This window comes from Abramis brama (genome assembly GCF_963993115.1).
Source record: "Abramis brama genome assembly, chromosome: 16".
Taxonomy (NCBI): Eukaryota; Metazoa; Chordata; class Actinopteri; order Cypriniformes; family Leuciscidae; genus Abramis; species Abramis brama.
The window spans coordinates 1070760-1089542 of record NC_139978.1 but is presented as its reverse complement, the minus strand read 5'-3'; the positions used below and the strand labels follow the sequence as shown (position 1 = coordinate 1089542).

At 41.2% G+C, this 18783-nt stretch overlaps 1 protein-coding gene across 3 annotated transcripts in view; it reads left to right on the top strand.

Moving 5' to 3' along the window:
• Positions 1–18783, top strand: part of dcaf1 (ddb1 and cul4 associated factor 1) — a 39749-nt gene that overhangs the window by 9544 nt on the left and 11422 nt on the right. For 2 of the 3 annotated variants that reach the window (XM_084086328.1, XM_084086327.1), the window contains exons 7-16: positions 1264–1776; positions 5240–5341; positions 5479–5637; positions 6972–7151; positions 8441–8650; positions 10632–10801; positions 10917–10985; positions 12098–12222; positions 14468–15524; positions 17691–17909. In XM_084086328.1, the coding sequence (XP_083942454.1) occupies positions 1264–1776; positions 5240–5341; positions 5479–5637; positions 6972–7151; positions 8441–8650; positions 10632–10801; positions 10917–10985; positions 12098–12222; positions 14468–15524; positions 17691–17909 (2804 nt within the window). The remainder of the gene's footprint in view (positions 1–1263; positions 1777–5239; positions 5342–5478; positions 5638–6971; positions 7152–8440; positions 8651–10631; positions 10802–10916; positions 10986–12097; positions 12223–14467; positions 15525–17690; positions 17910–18783) is intronic. The other variant, XM_084086329.1, reaches the window with a different exon arrangement.

Sequence of the window (18783 nt, the reverse complement as noted above, 5' to 3'; positions counted from 1 at the left end):
TGGACTGTTAAACGGCCCATAATGGTTATTACGTTCTTTAGGAAACGATAGGCTCACAGAAAAACAGCCCAAATCACAGACATGGGGATTCGCACGGGACTGGTATTATCAGAGGACCCCTGTGTTGGCCGAAATACGGTAGGTAATTTTCGGGGGAATTTTTACAGACATTTTTACAGACATGGCAAATTCGCACGGGATAAAAATCACAGATGACCTCTGCGATTATTACAAATTACCGGAGGTCCCTAGGTAATACTAATCCCGTGCGAATAGGGCTTTAGACTGATTTCTGAAGGATCATGTGACACTGAAGACTGGAGTAATGATGCTAAAAATTCAGCTTTGATCACAGGAATAAATTACACTTTACTATATATTCACATAGAAAACAGCTGATTTACATTGTAATAATATTTAACAATATTACTGTTTTGTATTTTTAGTCAAATAAATGCAGTCTTGGTGAGCAGAAGAGACTTCTTTTAAAAGCATAAAAAATCTTACCGATCCCCAACTTTTGAATGGCAGTGTGTGTTAGACAAGGGTCCTTGCGTATCAAATTTTAAGGCCATAAAGTCTTAATGGTGCAGTGTGTAATATTTAGGAGGATCTGTTGACTGAAATGCAATATCATATACATAACTGTGTTTTCAGTGGTGTATAAAGACCTTACATATTATTAGCTTAGAATGAGCATTTCTCTCTACACACACCACATGTCCCCTTACATCGACATGTTTCTACGGTGGCCCTGAACGGACACACGCGTTTCGTCACTGTTGTTCCTCATGAAGAAGCGAGCTAAAGTCAGCGAATAAAACACTGACACGATGAACAAGTCACAATAATATTCACAATAACATCGATTAACTGAATAATTAGGAAAACATAATTTCTTGATTTATCTTTGTAAAGAAACCTCATTGTTTAACTGGCTACTCTCTGCTGTCTCAGACGACGACATCACTTCCTGTCGGCCACCGTAACTTCTGTTGGGTGCAATTCACAACCTCGCCACTAGATGCCACTAAACTTTAAACACTGCACCTTTAAATGGTACAAGAAAATAGAGATTGACCGATATCGGTTGCCCCACCCTCGTCATCAGAGAGAAGAGATGCTGCAAGAGGGAGGGGAAGTTACTCTGATTCAAGAATTTTAAACAACGATGTGCATAGTTAGAGAATAATGTATATATTATATGCAGCAAAACTGTCCATTTTGACTCTGTGACTTTTAAAAAGCATGTTTGTGTGTCAGGTTCCTCTAATGCTGCAGAGACTGAGGGAGCTTCAGGAGAAGGAGTTGGAGAGCCGGAGAGACAGCAAGCGTCCGAGCAAGAGTCTGGCTCCTCTGCTCCCACTGGACGAGGAGACCGTGGACGGAGAGTTCACTCCCAGCGTTCCCAGTGCTCTCCCGGAGAACCCGGATGCCGAGCCCGTGTGTGCGCTGAGGAGCGTGGTCCGGTCCAACACGGGCATGAAAGGCCTGATGAAGCCAGCGTCGGCTGTGCCGCCGGAGCTGGAGGAGAGCGAGGGACCGGTGGAGGGCTTGAGGAGCTGGAGGAAGAGGGAGAACGGAGGGAAGGTGAAGCAGAAGCTGAACTTCTCCTTGCCGGAGCCGGAGCGCAGCTTCAGCGAGCTGTCCAACAGCAGCTGGTCTGAGATGAGCCCGTGGGTCATCGGGAATAACTACCACCTGTTCCCGCTCACGCCGGGGATCGAGCAGAGACTGATCCTGCAGTATCTCACCCCGCTGGGAGAGTACCAGGAGGTAATGCCACACACTCACTGAATCTCACCCCGCTGGGGGAGTACCAGGAGGTAATGCCACACACTCACTGAATCTCACCCCGCTGGGGGAGTACCAGGAGGTAATGCCACACACTCACTGAATCTCACCCCGCTGGGAGAGTACCAGGAGGTAATGCCTCACACACTCACTGAATCTCACCCCGCTGGGGGAGTACCAGGAGGTAATGCCACACACTCACTGAATCTCACCCCGCTGGGGGAGTACCAGGAGGTAATGCCACACACTCACTGAATCTCACCCCGCTGGGGGAGTACCAGGAGGTAATACCACACACTCACTGAATCTCACCCCGCTGGGGGAGTACCAGGAGGTAATGCCACACACTCACTGAATCTCACCCCGCTGGGAGAGTACCAGGAGGTGATGCCTCACACACTCACTGAATCTCACCCCGCTGGGAGAGTACCAGGAGGTAATGCCACACACTCACTGAATCTCACCCCGCTGGGGGAGTACCAGGAGGTAATGCCACACACTCACTGAATCTCACCCCGCTGGGAGAGTACCAGGAGGTAATGCCACACACTCACTGAATCTCACCCCGCTGGGGGAGTACCAGGAGGTAATGCCACACACTCACTGAATCTCACCCCGCTGGGAGAGTACCAGGAGGTAATGCCTCACACACTCACTGAATCTCACCCCACTGGGGGAGTACCAGGAGGTGATGCCACACACACTCACTGAATCTCACCCCACTGGGAGAGTACCTCACACACTTGCTGACGGAGGATAGGTATCCCTTTCTTACTCCAAATCTTTTTATTGGTTTTCAGTGACAGTACAGAACCTCGTAAAAACAGTAGAGTGTAAAACATTGTCCATTATTAAGATAGAAGGATACTTAAGAAGGATAGTCTGTCTGGCCAAGATTGTAGTGAAATCAATGACTTTAGGAACTCCGGGTGCCGTATCAGGCCAAGGGGAGACCCCAAATAGGGCTATAAATGGGTCAGGGTCAATATTAGTGTTAAGAGCTTTTGTGCGTGTCTCAAGTACATTGGACCGAAAGGTTACCAGCTGTGGACATGTCCAAAACACATGCAGATGGTTGGCAGGAGAATGTTTGCAACGGTTGCAGGCGGCACTCTTGTCTGGGAACATTTTAGCCAATCGGGCTTTGGTTGAGTGAGCTCTGAATAGTATTTTGCATTGTATTAAGCCATGCCTGACACACATGGAAGAGGAGTTGTACCCTGATCAAGATGTTAACCCTGACTCTGTAATAATAACTCTGAGGTCTGGCTCCAAGGTATCTTTAAGTGTGTTAGTAGGGACTGGAATAATAGAATTTATTAACCCTCTGGGGTCTAAGGTGTTTTTGGGGCCCTTGGGATGTTTTGACATGCCCTGACATTTGTGCTTTTTTCAGTTATTTATAAACATGATAATGGCAAAGGTGTAAATTCACTCTATATAGCACAAACAGGGCTACCATAATATGTGAGCATCATGTATGTAGATGTTTGTATTTTTAAGAAAATAATGTTTATGCGTGGTTATTGAAAAAAATAAAAATGAAAGTTGCTGAAATAAGACCACAAAACTCATACTAAATATGTGTCCACAAGACTTTTGACTAATGGATGTTGTCGCTTCGAGTTCTGGCTTCAAAATTATGTGAAAATAGTCTTTGCTTTATCGTTCACATAAAACAATACATTGATTTAAATTGTGTAAGACAGGTTTTGCTTGGAAAGCCAATATGCGAGGGGGGCGTGAACGAGGAGTGGTTTACACCTGAGAATACAATGTCCCACCCATTATGCGTAATGACTATGCATAATGAGCCATTCATTCAGGTGTGACACTGACTGAGCCAAGAATGAATGCAAGGACAATAGAGATATTTAGAAGACGACTTATATTGACCATTTAAGATTTTGCTTACATCTATCTTGTAAATATGTTTTGCTATTTTATTAAAAAGGTTACAATTACAACAATAATTACAATTTCAAAAATATTTCAAGTGTACTCTTTCTTTGTAAAAAATTATTATAGGCCTACATTTTATCATATGTATTCATTAGTTTGAATATAGCCAACATTGGAACAGCTAACATCTTAGTTGATGACTTAGTTGAATTTTTGACAAAAATAGTATTTTATATATATATATATATATATATATATGTATATATGTATATGTGTGTATGTATATATGTATGTATATATGTATATGAAACATATGAGCAGAAATTGCTAAACAAAAGCTTATTTGATGTGGCAGTATATTCTACAGTAAAAACTGTACCCAAATCTAGTCAACAAAATCTTGTCTTTCATATTTCGTCTGACTGTAACGTTTTTATGAAATATTAGGGCATATAAATGTTAATTTGCAGTTTAATACGTTGCTTATACAAATAGCCTACATTTTATTTCAACATATTTCAGTCGATTTTTACTCATCTCAGTATAGCAATACAGTTTGCTAAAACATCATCATTCATTCACACACAGAAACGCGATTCACTTGAGAAGGAAAAAAAACTTACTACAGTATTCCTCAGCTCAGTCGGATCCTCGCTCCTCGAAATACCCGCACTTCTGAGGTACATTTTCCATTATTATTATTCCTCACAGCGCTGCGAGACAGTGTAAGTTAAACAAGTAGGCTACAATGATCTGATTAAACTTGTTTTCTCGAGCTGATATGGGGGCATTCACAGGTTTGCGTGGATTGCCTCAGTCATTTGCATTTGAATAGCGCGCGATCTCCGAGGGCGGAGTCACATTAAAAATAATTAGATGAGATGAGAACGACTGACATCTCGCTCTTGTCTTACAGATTACATGAACTGAGAATATTTGTTTTTTATATAAATTACTTCATTTAAAAGAAGAGAATTCAAGCTTCATGCCTGTGTGTCTGTATGCCTGTTTGACTGAGTATTCGCTGAGTTATTGTTCATTTTCGGACCCGTTTCAGAATGGACTTCACTGACAGAGAGAAAGCAGAACTCGCTTCGTGTTTATGTTTCTTTATTTGGCAAAAAGCACAACACTTTGTTTTTATTGTGAGTATACACAAAAATAATACACATTTAACAGAATCGATTGATGTATGAAACTTGTTTGTAAAATCAAAGTCAAAAGAGTATTTCGGGTCTCAATTCAACTGATAAGGAAAAAAGCGAGCAGATCACGCCGGCGTGATTGCCGACCTCAGAGGGTTAAATTGTAAATGACTGAGATGAAATGCCTGTGGCTGACATTTAAAGCAAGAAAGTGATCGATTTGTGTTTCAGGTGGACGATTAGGAAAGTGAGGAAACTGCTTCTGTATAAAGTGTCTGATTTGAAAGAACCAAAATAAGTGATGACTGGGTGGTCTCCCTTTTTTAAAGGTGTTTTCACCCAAAAATAAAGGCATATTTACACCCCAGGTTGAGTGAAAGTGCTGTTTGTGTGTGCAGTTGTTGGCCGTGTTCATGCAGCTCGGTGCTCGTGAGCTGCTGATGCACTACATGGACCTGAAACAGACCAACGACGTCCAGCTCACGTTTGAAGCCCTGAAGGTACCAGACACACATCACACCCTCCACAGCTCAACTGTGGGTTTCTCATGATCAGAAAAACCCTTTGATTTCAAGACTTATGCTTCTTATTAGTTTTGAGATGTTTACTCATTCTTGCTCCTCTCTCTGTGTTTCAGTATCTCGCATCTCTTCTCCTCCATAAGAAGTTTGCTGCCGAGTTTGTTGCACACGGGGGAGTGCCGAAGCTGCTGGAGATCCCTCGGCCCTCAATGGCTGCGACCGGCGTCTCTCTGTGCCTCTATTACCTCGCGTACAACCAGGACGCCATGGAGCGGGTGAGATGGTGTCACGATCGCAGGCTTTAACCAGGGCTCCACATTAACGCTTGTCCGAATTTTACTTGCCCTAATGATCAACTAGCCTGATTAAAACGTCAATAACAAAAAAATAACCATGGAATCACTAAAACGAGAGAATGATTCTGATTTTATTACATTTATTGTAAGTTGCGATCGATAGTGGATAATAAATGTATTACTGACGGTAACAAGGTTGTGCTGTTGAGGCTCTCAAAATGTGGAGTTTTATCTTTGATATATTTACATATTAAATTAAGTCACTTACATTTTAGACGCAATATTGACGGTTTTTGTTCTGTTTCAGCAACAGAAATAGTTCCAAAACAAAGAACCGTAGCACATCTCACAGGAACACCTATGTTTTCATTACTGAATGATTCAGCGTTTTGAACAAATTGGTTGAGCCAAAGATTCAATGACTCATTCATAAACCGTTTGAACGAATCGTTTGAATAAATGTCTCAATGACTTGCTCATTAAGACGGTCCCCTGCCGCCACCTACTGGAGAGTAGGTTTCATGTTTAAAAGTTTTAGTTTCATGTTTAAAAGTATCATTCTTTCCAACATTCTTTATTTGTATATTCAAATATATTTAAAACAACCTCATAACATTATGTAATACAGTTGCAATTTTTCAGTGTAAATTATTTAATTTGATCAGCCCTACTTAGGGTAACAGCCCTATAGTGTCTTATTATTCTGATTTAATTTGATCAAAAAGTTGAGGGTGAGCAAAAACGCACCTTTTTTGTGTCCCTTTAAATGCAAATGAGCTGCTGCTTCCGGCACAGGGGGCGGAGCTACAACAGCTCGTGTCCTTTTACGTCACACAGACATGCACTGAACATTTCTAAAACTTTTAGCCTTTTATGTTCAAATCAGAGTCAGACAATGATGGATAGACTCAAGAAGAAGAGAAACATGTAGAAGCAACAGGACATTTCTGAATGTTTAGTTGATGAATTTATGTATCTTATGTGTAGTTATCGTCTAGTCATTGATTGGCATATTCTGTCTTGATAATCTATAAATTGAATTGGTAGTTCCTACCAGCCGTTTGTTGTAGTCCTTAAAAAGCGATTTCTTTAAAAGCAAATATCTCCCTTTGCTTTGAACTTTGCTGAGTTAAAACTTGAGCGTTGTAACTTTGCAGATGTTGTTTATGCTCAAACAGCAACATTACACACTAACTAAAGTTAGAAAAGTGAAATAATCAACCACCCCTTTAAAGGCGCTATAAGAAATAGTGTATTATTATTGCAGGTGTGTATGCTCTCGTGTCTCAGGTGTGTATGCTCTTCTGTCGCAGGTGTGTATGCTGCCGCACTCGCTGCTGGCGGAGGTGGTGAGCTACACGCTGTGGCTGCTCGAGTGCTCCCACGCCTCCGGCTGCTGCCACGCCACCATGTTCTTCTCCATCTGCTTCTCCTTCAGGGCCGTGCTCGACCTCTTCGACAAGCAGGACGGCCTGCGCCGGCTCGTCAACCTGGTGAGCTCTTCTTACGCCGTAGGGATCAATCAATCAAACTCTCAACCAATCGGTGGAGCGTGTGGGCGGAGTCTCATCTAGCGCACTGCACTCGCAACGATCAATCAGAAATCACGGCCAATCAGAAGAGCATGTGGGCGGAGTCTTTCTGCAGGCGCACTGCACTCACAACCAAATCAATCAAAAATCCCAGCCAATCAGAAGAGCGTGTGGGCGGAGTCTCTGCTCAAGCGCACTACATAATTAGTACCTGAGATTATCATTGTCATACTTTAGTATGTTGAAGAAACCGTTCCTAATGTACAATCTGCGAGGCTGATTTGGACAAAAACTCTGATTAACATGGAAATTATGCCTTTATTACGCATCATGGCGTCAAGTCTGTTTTCTCATGAGAGCGAAACTGTATGACTTTTTTTGTTATGTGGAACATAAACAAAAACTGAGATATTTCTCAAAATATATATATTTTTGTCCATACAATGGAAGTCAATGGGCTTTAATATAATTTGATTTGCAACGTTCCTCAGAATATCTTCTGAATGTCTTACAGAATTATAGTTTTTGGGTGGGGTGTCCGTTTAAAGAGAAGCAGGTGTGGTCAGAGGAGCGAGGCCTGTGTGCAGATTGAGGCCTGGTGGCCTTCGATGATAATGATATTAGGGGAGGAGAGTCCTCTGCTTATAAGTTGATATTTCTACTACAACATAAACATGCCCTGCTGAAAACAACAAGCCTGTCTGTTTGCTGGTCTGAGCTGGCCATCAAGCTGCTATACTGGTCAGGCTAGTCTAGTTTGATGGTTTTAGAAGGGTTTTGTCAGCTGGCCTGGGAAACTAGTTTCTTTTTCTCATAATTGCATGTTTACATCTCACAATTCTGACTCTATAACAAGTGATTGAGAGATATAAAGCCAGAATTGCATGATATAAAGTCAGATTTGCAAGATATAAACATGCATTTCTGAGAAATAAAGTCAGATTTGCGAGATGTAAACTTGCAATTGTGAGAGAAAAATTCGCAGTTATCTTTTAAAATGTTTTATTCTGTGGCGGAAACAATCTTCCGTACCCTCATGCCATTCAAACCCTATTTTATTATTATTTTAACTTTCATCAGACAATGAAATTGGTTTGTCATTTATAAAATGGACCTTATTCAGACTTAAGAGCTTCAGTTTTGTGCCACAGTAAAGGCTCAAGTGTTTACAGCAGAAGCGTATTATAATGGTGTAATAAGCAGCATCAGTGTGCTCCTCTTACAGTGTTGGCCTGTGCTGTGTGTTGCAGATCAGCACGCTGGAGATCCTGAACCCAGAGGACCAGGGCGCGCTGCTGAGCGACGACGAGATCTTCTCCAGCCGGCAGACGGCGAAGCACACCTGCATGGCCCTGCGCAGGTACTTCGAGGCGCACCTGAGCATTAAAGTGGAGCAGGTCAAGCAGTCGCTGCAGAGGACCGAGGGCGGAGCGCTCATACACCCACAGCCTTACTACAAGGTACGTCTGTTCAACACCGCAGCGCTGACGGGCGGGTCATCACACTGCCATGTGACTTCAGTGATATGCACAGATATGAACATTTTGGCCGATACCGATAATTCTGTATATTTGAAAGCCGATAACCGATATATTTGCTGATAAATCTAAATCCAAATTTTTATATAATTTGAGATCTTGATTACAAAAACAAAGTCTCACCATTAAATCCATGTCCCAAACACACAATTATGATGTTCTCATTATAATGTTATGGTAGCCGATATGACAGACTTGCACTGAACTGTATTTTCCTTTTCTGAAGTGATTACAATCATATTTCAAGCAATTCAGAACCATCATGATGAACAGTGCGCATCTGAAGCGTCTCAGCTGAAGGAAATAATACATTATTCATCGGCTTTAATATATCAGACAAATTTTCTTATCGGCCGATAACAGTAAAATGAACATGTATCGGCCGATACTGATATAGTGGCTGATATGTCGTGCATCCCTAAAAACAATCTTGATTCACCCGTCTGATATTGATATAGAGCCATTCCACATGTGTATGAGCGTGATCTTGCTCATATAAATATCCAAGTATATGATACCGCTTTCATTCTTCAAGAAAAGCGATATCTTTGTTTCCTTTTAATGGTTAAAGTTACCACAGCATTTCATGTGCTGCACTTCATTTGTACCATTTTTTTATTTATCTATTTACCATTTTGATAAGTGAGATCTCTGATTGTAGTCCTTGAAAACCAAAAAAGAAGTAATTGAAAATGTAATTTTACAGAATCTCTACGAACCCTGTTTTAATTAATAGAATTTAGGAAAGAAGTTAAACTTGGAAATCTTGCCAGTTTGTGCTCTCAGCTGAAAATGAGTTGAATCAGTTGTACACAGACACAGACAGACAGACAGACACACACACACACACACACACACACACCCACACACACACACACAGACACACACACACACACACACACACACACACACACACACACACACACACACACACAGACACAGACACAGACACGACACACACAGACACAGACACAGACACAGACACGACACACACACACACACACACACACACACACACACACACACAAAATTATGTCTAAACACCCGTCTCAGTTCTGTCATGAGTGAACAGTTGAGGAAGTAACCGGATGTTTGTCAGTTTATTCGGTCTTAAAGTGACATCAGCCTAATATTCCTGCTGTTCTCTGTCATTAATATTAATAAAACAATAAAATACAGCTTTAACAAAGATGAAACTATATTTAATTTCTACAGTGAACAAAGTGTTATTTTACATTTAGGCTTAATTATTGATTTCTGTACCTGAACACTGTCAGGCTGTAACTTTATTTAGTGTTAATCTCTGCTTGAGTATTTGTAGGGTGACCATACGTCCTGTTTAACCAGGACATGTTTGGCCAGGATTTCGAGATCGCCCAAAATGCCCGGGATTCGGCTTTTGCTTTCTACAGTCACCATTCATTATGTTTACATTATTACATTATTTGACACTGACACGTACGTGCCAGCTTTGCAGGTCATGCATTCTGCTTCACACGGATCCCGAGACGAAAACACAGGAATGGCGACGATAAAGCAAAAGCCGTATCCCGGATATTTTGGGCGATCTCGAAACCCCGGCCGGACATGTCCTGGAATATGGTCACCCTAGTATTTGTGCATTTGTTCTTATTTTATTACTGACTGTTCACTTGTTTTTAATAATGTGAACTTTATCAGTTAGGCTAGCAGTGTTTGATGTGGGACCGAAGAACTTCGAGTGAGCTTTAAGTAATAACTGAAAAGCAAAGTCACCCCCCCCCCCCCATATTTTTATGTTTATTTCTGATCCGACAAATTATCTGATCTGTGGCTCAAAACCCGCTAATGATGGTAACCGTGAGCTCTGATCCGCTGCACCACTAGTAGACGGTGATGTGATGTTCTCCTGTGGGTGTTGCAGGCGTGCTCCTACACACACGAGCAGGTGGTGGAGATGGTGGAGTTCCTGATCGAGTTCGGGCCGGCGCGCCTGTACTGGGAGCCGGCCGAGGTCTTCCACATCCTGTCCTGTGTGCAGCTCCTCCTGCAGCTCATCTCCATCGCCTGCGACTGGAGGACCTACTACGGCAGGTGAGGAACCAGGGAGTGCTGGGAACCAGTAAGCGGAGTCTGGCTTGCTTTGTTTGAGGTTTTTGTGTACGTCTCATCAAAGGTGCAAACAGTTATTTTGTTTGATGTATCGCAGTAAACTTTCTGATGGCAGTCATCTTGGACTCTCTATCGGTGTGAATGGAGCATCATCCAAAAAGCAAAGGTTTTGGGCTGTAGATGCAATAGTAGAAATACAATCTGTTTGCACTAATTCCATGAGTAGAAGTGTCACTGATGATGAAATGAGGCGAGTTCGGCCGGTTCTGTGATCGCAACATGTCGGACTGATGTAGGAGTGGCAAATATAAGCAAAAATCACAACATCCTTAAGTTTGGTTGATTATGAAGTGTATCAATGTATACCTTTTTTTATCTCTTATGATACTATTACAACAAGTGTATCACAATACAAAGTAGTCTTGTAATACTACTCATGTTGTTTGTAAGTGTTATTGCTTGTGGTTGACCGATATATCGGCATATATACGTATATATGTATGTATATATACACATACATACACACACACACACACCTACCTAGTGGTAGACCGATATATTTAACATAGATATGTACATATGTATATTTTTATATTTACTGTATATATATGCACACACACATACAGCTAGTGGTAGACTGATATATCGGCCGATATTTTATATATATATAATAAAACATACACACACATTTTATTATTATTTGTATCAGGCGATAACTCTTTCTGTTTGCCGATGTGAAGCGTCAGAGCTCCCATTCTCCATCTTCAAGAGTTTATCGTCCCTGTTGATCATTAAACCAAGTAAACTCTATACGAAGAACTATTGTAGTGTTTGCTTTTCTATTATTTGGAAGCAGGACTTTTATTTTGAAAGGGCTTTTAAGGCCCTGGTTGATTTGAGCACCAGGATACTGTGCAACTGTAGTACTTTAAAAACAATATTCTCCAATATAATATGCTCAAATTAGTCATTTGTTCGTGAATTAAGTTATATTTATTTCTACAGCGCTTTTTTACACGATGGAAAAACACGATGTACATTTTCAGAATATTGCCCACCCCTATACACAAGTATTCATGTCATGTGACAATTTAATCAACAGACTCTGAAAAAAAACAAAAAAAACATTAAAAAAATAATAATAACAATAGATTGATGTACACCTGATTTTAACCATTTTTCAAAAGAACTGTTGCACTATTGTGTAAAACCTTTAGTAATGAGGAGGACGTTGCACCTCTTGTCTGGTGTGTGTGTGTGTGTGTGTGTGTGTTTCAGGGCTGACACTGTGAGGTACGCACTGGACATCTTGAGCATTCTGACGGTCATCCCCAAAACTCAGGTTCTGCTGTCGGAGAACGTGGCGGTGCTGGACGAGAGCGGCTCCTCCATCTCCACTGTCGGTGAGAGGCGTTCTCAGACACACGAGGACGTCGGGCTTGTGCCCACAGAAGCCGAGGCCATTTATTCTACAGTATATAGCAGTTTACATGCTTAAAGCTTCTGCCTGAATAATAACATGTCGTTTAACGGCACAGACATTTCAAGTAGAGATGCACCGAAATTAAAATTTTGTCCGATACGATAATTATTTATATTTAAAAACGTATATATATAACGTATATATTGGCCGATGCAGCTAAATCCAAAACTTGATTACAAAAACAGTCTCACCATTAAATCCATGTCCCAAACACACAATTATGATGTTCTCATTATAATGTTATGTAGCCGATATGACGGACTTGCGCTGCACATGTTGCACTGAACTGTATTTTCCTTTTTTGAAGTGATTACAATCATATTTCAAACAATTCAGAACCATCATGTTGAACAGTGGCATCTGAAGCGTCTCAGCTGGAGGAAATAATACATCATTTATCAGCTTTAATATAATAAATATATATATATATAAATATAATGGCCTAATTTTCTCATCGGGCCAATAACAATAACTTTAAAAATGAACATATATCGGCCGATCCTGATATGGTGGCCGATATATCGTACTTCCCTAATTTGAAGGTAACTTTACACTGTGCTTGGGTCAGTTTTATCAGATTTAAGGCTATAAAAAGTATTAAATGGTAAAATAAATAAAAAATTAAGAGGTCTTAAAAGGCTGTGATCTGAATTAAATCAATGCAAGTGCTGCATGTTTCAAAAAAGGAAAAAAGTCCCTCTTTATGCATACTTTATTTGTATTTTTTTGGTTTGTTTGTTATAATTGCCAATTGGTATTTTTATTACACACTAAACTATATCTGGCATTTAATTCAACAAACTCTTGTAGTTTCCGTCTAGGCCTGTCAAAAGAAGGAAAGACTAAGAACATTAACATTCAATATAGAAATTTTAGTGTTATCAGCACAATGTTGATTTCCTTATTTCCTTTCTTATTGTCATAGCAGCAAAATTCAGTATCTGCTAACCTGTCATTTATCTGTCTTCATATATTGGTACATATTCAGTATATACATACATGTACTGAAATGAAGTCATGCTTTGGTACTTTAAACCTGCAGTTCCCCAGGTTTGTTGATAAGCAGCATTGAGTCCTTGTGCCGAAGCCTGTTTAAAGTCGGCATGAAATGAAAGGTGTGATTGTCCGTATATCCGAGTGAAACGCTTCTGGAACAAGAAGGTGGGCGGGGCTTGATTGTGTTTGTGGGGAATTGATTGGATGGTTGTGGTTTGCTATTGGTGGTTCTGATGTGAGTGACAGGTTGCCCCGCCCTCGTCATCAGAGAAGAGAAGCTGCAAGAGGAAGTTATTCTGATTCAAGATTATCATCTGGTGCTCTTCAGTCATTGTTGACCGAAAAATTGTACATTTTGATTTTTTTTAATTCTTTTTTGTACATGATTCGAACAGGTTTAATGGTCCTGCAAAAAATAGTCCCACTTGAGCTCCTCGCAGTCAGAAATGAAAGTACTGCAGCCAAACATCATCTCACTGAAAGCTCATTCTTTGAGATATCAGGCTCAAATTTTGAACACAACTTGTTTAGATTTATGGCTTTGATTTTTCTCACAATTTTAGAGTAAAACATGTTTTTGAAAATATTTCATTTAAAAATTGAAAATAGTATTTTTTCAAATTTTTCATAATAAATGTAAAATTCTGTAAGTTTGTTTTTTCTGCAGTTTTTTTAAGTTCACTTTTTAACTTTTTTTACTTCAGCAATAATCTGCCAAGTGTCGCCTTTGAAAAGAGAACTGAAGTCTGTTGCTCTAAAGCATTCAAGATTTACGATGTAATTTTGTAACGATGTGTAACGATGTGATTTAAATGTAATTTTCAGGTCTATGCTCAAAAAGTGAATAAATGGAGCATATAATTTAGTACCATAAAATTAAATATTAAATAAAGACATTATCGAACTAAAATATAGTACATTCATTTCATTGAAATAAAAAATTAATTATGGTAATTTGACCGACACGCGAAGAGCACCAGAGGGTTAAAACAATAATGATGTGCACTGATCATTTACAATAAACACGGCAATATTCCATTAAAAACCAAAACAAGAATTTGCATGTTTGATTTCATGCCGACTTTAACAGAATCTGAGATGCATGATACATGTTGAGATTGCATGCGTTTGTTCTATTAAGTATTAAGTGTGATGTGTGTGTTCTGCAGGGATGAGCATCGTGCTGGTCGTCGCAGAGGGGGAAGTATTCGTAAACGACGCCGAAATCCAGAAGTCGGCCCTGCAGGTGATCATAAACTGTGTCTGCGCTCCAGACAAGCGCGTCTCCAGCATCGGCAAGTTCATCTCGGGAACGCCGCGCCGCCGTCTGCCGCAGAGCCACCGCGCTAGCGAGAGCGTGCTAGCCAAGATGTGGAACGTGGTTCAGTCCAACAACGGGATCAAAGTCCTGCTGTCCCTGCTGACCATCAAGATGCCCATCACCGATGCTGATCAGATCCGCGCGTTAGCGTGCAAAGCCTTGGTTGGATTAGCACGTAGCGCCGCGGTACGGCAAATCATTAGCAAGCTTCCGCTATTCAGCAGCGGTCAGATCCAGCAGCTCATGAAGGAGCCGGTGCTTCAGGACAAGCGTAGCGAACACGTGCGCTTCTGCAAGTTTGCAGCAGAGCTAATCGAGCGAGTGTCCGGGAAGCCTTTGTTGATCGGCACTGACGTGTCGTTAGCGCGGCTGCAGAGAGCTAATGTTGTGGCGCAGTCGCGCATCTCGTTTCCAGAGAAGGAACTACTTCTGCTAATTCGGAATCATCTTTTATCTAAAGGTCTTTCGGACACGGCTACGGCTTTAACGAAGGAAGCTGAGCTTCCCATGGGGCTACATGCGCTAGCACATGCTAGCGTGCCTCCGTTCACTCCCGTTTCTGTGGCCACGTCTCCTTCTCCTGCCGCCAGCATCCCTCGGACTCCTCGGCTCACTAACGGAGTTGCGGCTCGTTTGGGTGGCCACACCCCTCATCACCCGCAGCCCCGCCCCTCAACCTCACAGGCTCCGCCCCCACCGCCGCCTGCCGTTTCTCACCACAGCAACGGCTCTCCGCTAATCGGGCGAATCTTGTTCTCGCGGGAGCGACCGTCACCGTGTCCCGCCGCTGGAGGGAAGAGGCCGAAAGTGTTGAGGCAGAAATCAGATCATGGCGCTTTTATTCAGAGTCCGGCTATGAAGAAGCAGCTGGACAGACATCTGCCCTCTCCACCTTCTCTAGACAGGTGTGCTAGTCTGTGTTTATATACCTAGCATCCAGTGCTCTTCAGTCATTATTGACCAAAAGATTATTATTTATTTTTTTACTTCATTGGAATGGTACGAAACTTGGCAAAGGTTTTAGCACTTGCAGTGTAAACACATGATTCGAAAAGGTTTAATGGTCCTGAAAAATAGTCACACTTGAGCTCCTCGCGGTCAACAATGAGCGAATTAGAAATGAATGAGAGACGAATCTCATCTAGTGGAAGCGTTTGGTACTGCAGCCAAACACAATCTTACTGAAAGCTCGTTTTTTGAGATATTAACCTCAAATTTAGAACACAACTTGTTTAGGTTATGGCTTTGATGTTTTTGCAGTTTTAGAGAAAATTTTGATTTTGAAAATATATATTTCATATAAAAATAGTATTTTTGAGCATTTTTCATAACAATAACTGTAAAATTCTGTTACTTTAAGTTCACTTTTATAAACTTTTTTCACTTCAGCAATAATCTGCCAAGTGTCGTCTTTGAAAAGAGATCAAACTGAAGTCTGTGCTTTAAAGCGTTCACGACATTAAAGATTTACGACTGTTTAAGTTGGAAATTAAATTTTCAGGTCTATGCTCAAAAAGTGAATAAATGGATTATAAATACAGCGTAAATATAATTTAGTACCATAAAATCCCCTAAAAACAAAATATTAAATAAAAAACATTATCAAACTAAAATATAGTACATTCATTTAATTGACAAAAAAAAACGCGACCGACACGCGAAGAGCACCAGAGTATGAGTCCCCTGTAGTCCATCATTGTATCCCTTAAAACTCATCTTTGATCACCAAAATGAAAAAATGTCTTCATGCCTTAAAATATCTTGAATGTAACTCGACACCCTTGCCTCATTTCTATGAATATGCAAATGAGCCCCGCCTCCACTCACTCACTCAGCTCAGAGATCCACTGGTTGATGATCACACGTTGATCTGATTGGTTACAAGGTGCAGGGGCGGGTGTTGTGAGGTTTTCGCGTGCAGCCGTCATAGGCAGCCGTGCACGAGCGCAAAACCTCACAAACCCCGCCCCTGTCAGTGATTGGTTGGAGTGGTGGTGAAACCAGTTGTTTTTGTGTGCAGATCTCAGAGCCTAGGCTGCCGACAGAGACGCGTTTTTTTTGACGGCTTGCTTATGGGGCGGCAGCTAGCGGATCGTTAGGAAAGATTAGATGAATGTGATCATTTATGTTTGGGCCTGAAATCGCTGATACAACCTTTAACTATTAGGTGATCAGAGTCACAAGACACTAGTATTCCTGAACACTAAAGCGATATGTAAAACGACTGGTCGATCCATGGTGTTGATTGTGGCCTAGAAATGGTTTATGTACGCATAAGGCTCTAGGCTAGTGCTGTAGGGTGAATAAGTCACGGCTGAAGGGCGTTGTTCGGCACACTTATTCTCTCTATTCACTTATACACCTCTATATACTTATTCACGATACAGCACTAGCCTCGAGTATCTTATTGCTTTTATAAAGCGGTTACCACACAATACAAATGTTAAAGCCAAAAAATATGTTTCAATGCAACTTTCATGAAGTAAAATCACTTACAGTCTTCCTTCCGCTGGAAAAAATAGTCCCTGACCGTAAACGGCAACAGAAGTTAAATACATGTTTTCGTCATTAGATGGCGGCGAAGACCGTCTTTATGAGTGAGTCAGTCGGTAGAGAAGACTTTTGAAAGGACTCAAACTTGTGATCACGGAGAAGGAAGACTGATATAGGACACGGGAAAACCTTTTAACTGTTAAGGACAAGATATCGCTATGGACATTTAAACAGATATTACACATATAAGACTGACCTGAAGCAAAATGCTATATCTACTGTAAATGCAGGTACACTCACTTACTCACGATACTCTACTCTATAAGCTTATCAATGAACAATATCAATGAGATCAAACATGTGTTTACGTTGCTAAGAGTGGTTGCTAAGAGTGGTTGCTAAGAGTGGTTGCTAAGAGTGGTTGCTAAGAGTGTTGTGTAGTGATACATAGACCCGTTGGGTGAAGCGGTCATAGTCGCGTGTTATTGTGAATAAAACACAGCTATTGACCAATCAGAATCAAGGCCTGAAACTAACCGTTTTATAAGAGTAACTGTGTCATGTGTTGTTGTTTGCAGTATAATAACGGAGTATTTGCGAGAGCAGCACGCGCGCTGCAAGAACCCGGTGACGACGTGTCCTCCCTTCAGCCTGTTCACCCCTCATCAGTGTCCCGAGCCCAAGCAGAGACGCCAGGCGCCCACCAACTTCACCCCGCGACACACGCGCCGGGTCGTGTACCCCAAATACGGCGGAGTGGACGGAGGCTGCTTCGACAGGCATCTCATCTTCAGCAGGTGCGCTTCACTGGGGTTCTGGAGGCAGGCCAGTGGTAGGGCTGGGGATCGGTTCAGATCATTCGATTCGATTTCAATTCCCGATTCTATTAATATAGATTTAATACAAATCCTATATTTATAAAAAGGAACAGTGAACATAAGTTTACAAGTGCTTAAAGGTGCAGTGTGTAAGTTTGACAGCATCTAGTGGTGAGATTGTGAACTGCACCCAACAGAAGTTACGGTGGCCGACAGGAAGTGATGTCGTCTGAGACAGCAGAGAGTAGCCAGTTAAGCGGAGGTTTCTTTACAAAGATAAATTAATAAATTAGGTTTACTTAATAATATTCACAATAACATATAGTTTTGCTGAATTATTGTGACTTGTTCATCATTATGTCAGTGTTTTATTCGCTGACTTTAGCTCGCTTCTTTACACGAAGAACAACATCATGACGAAACGCGTTTGTCCGTTCAGGGCCACCGTAGAAACATGTCGATGTAAGCGGACCCGCGGTGTGTGTAGAGAGAAACGCCTCATTATAAGCTAATAAACACTCGACGCTTCATTATGTAAGGTCTTTATACACCACTGAAAACACAGTTATGAATATGATATTGCATTTCTGTCAACAGATCCTCCTAAATATTACACACTGCACCTTTAATTAATAAAAATATTTTAAGAGCCACAAACCTGTATATTAAACTCTATTTTAGGTACACTTGGGTACTTCAAAACAGAACCCAACTCTATATTTCAAATGCATACGATGAATAGACAGGATTTTGTTGCAAGATGAAAAATTGATGCTGAAATTGAACAAGTCAGAACAGAATCAGAACAGAATCAGAACAGTCGCATGCCTTGATCAAACTGGATCAGGTTATT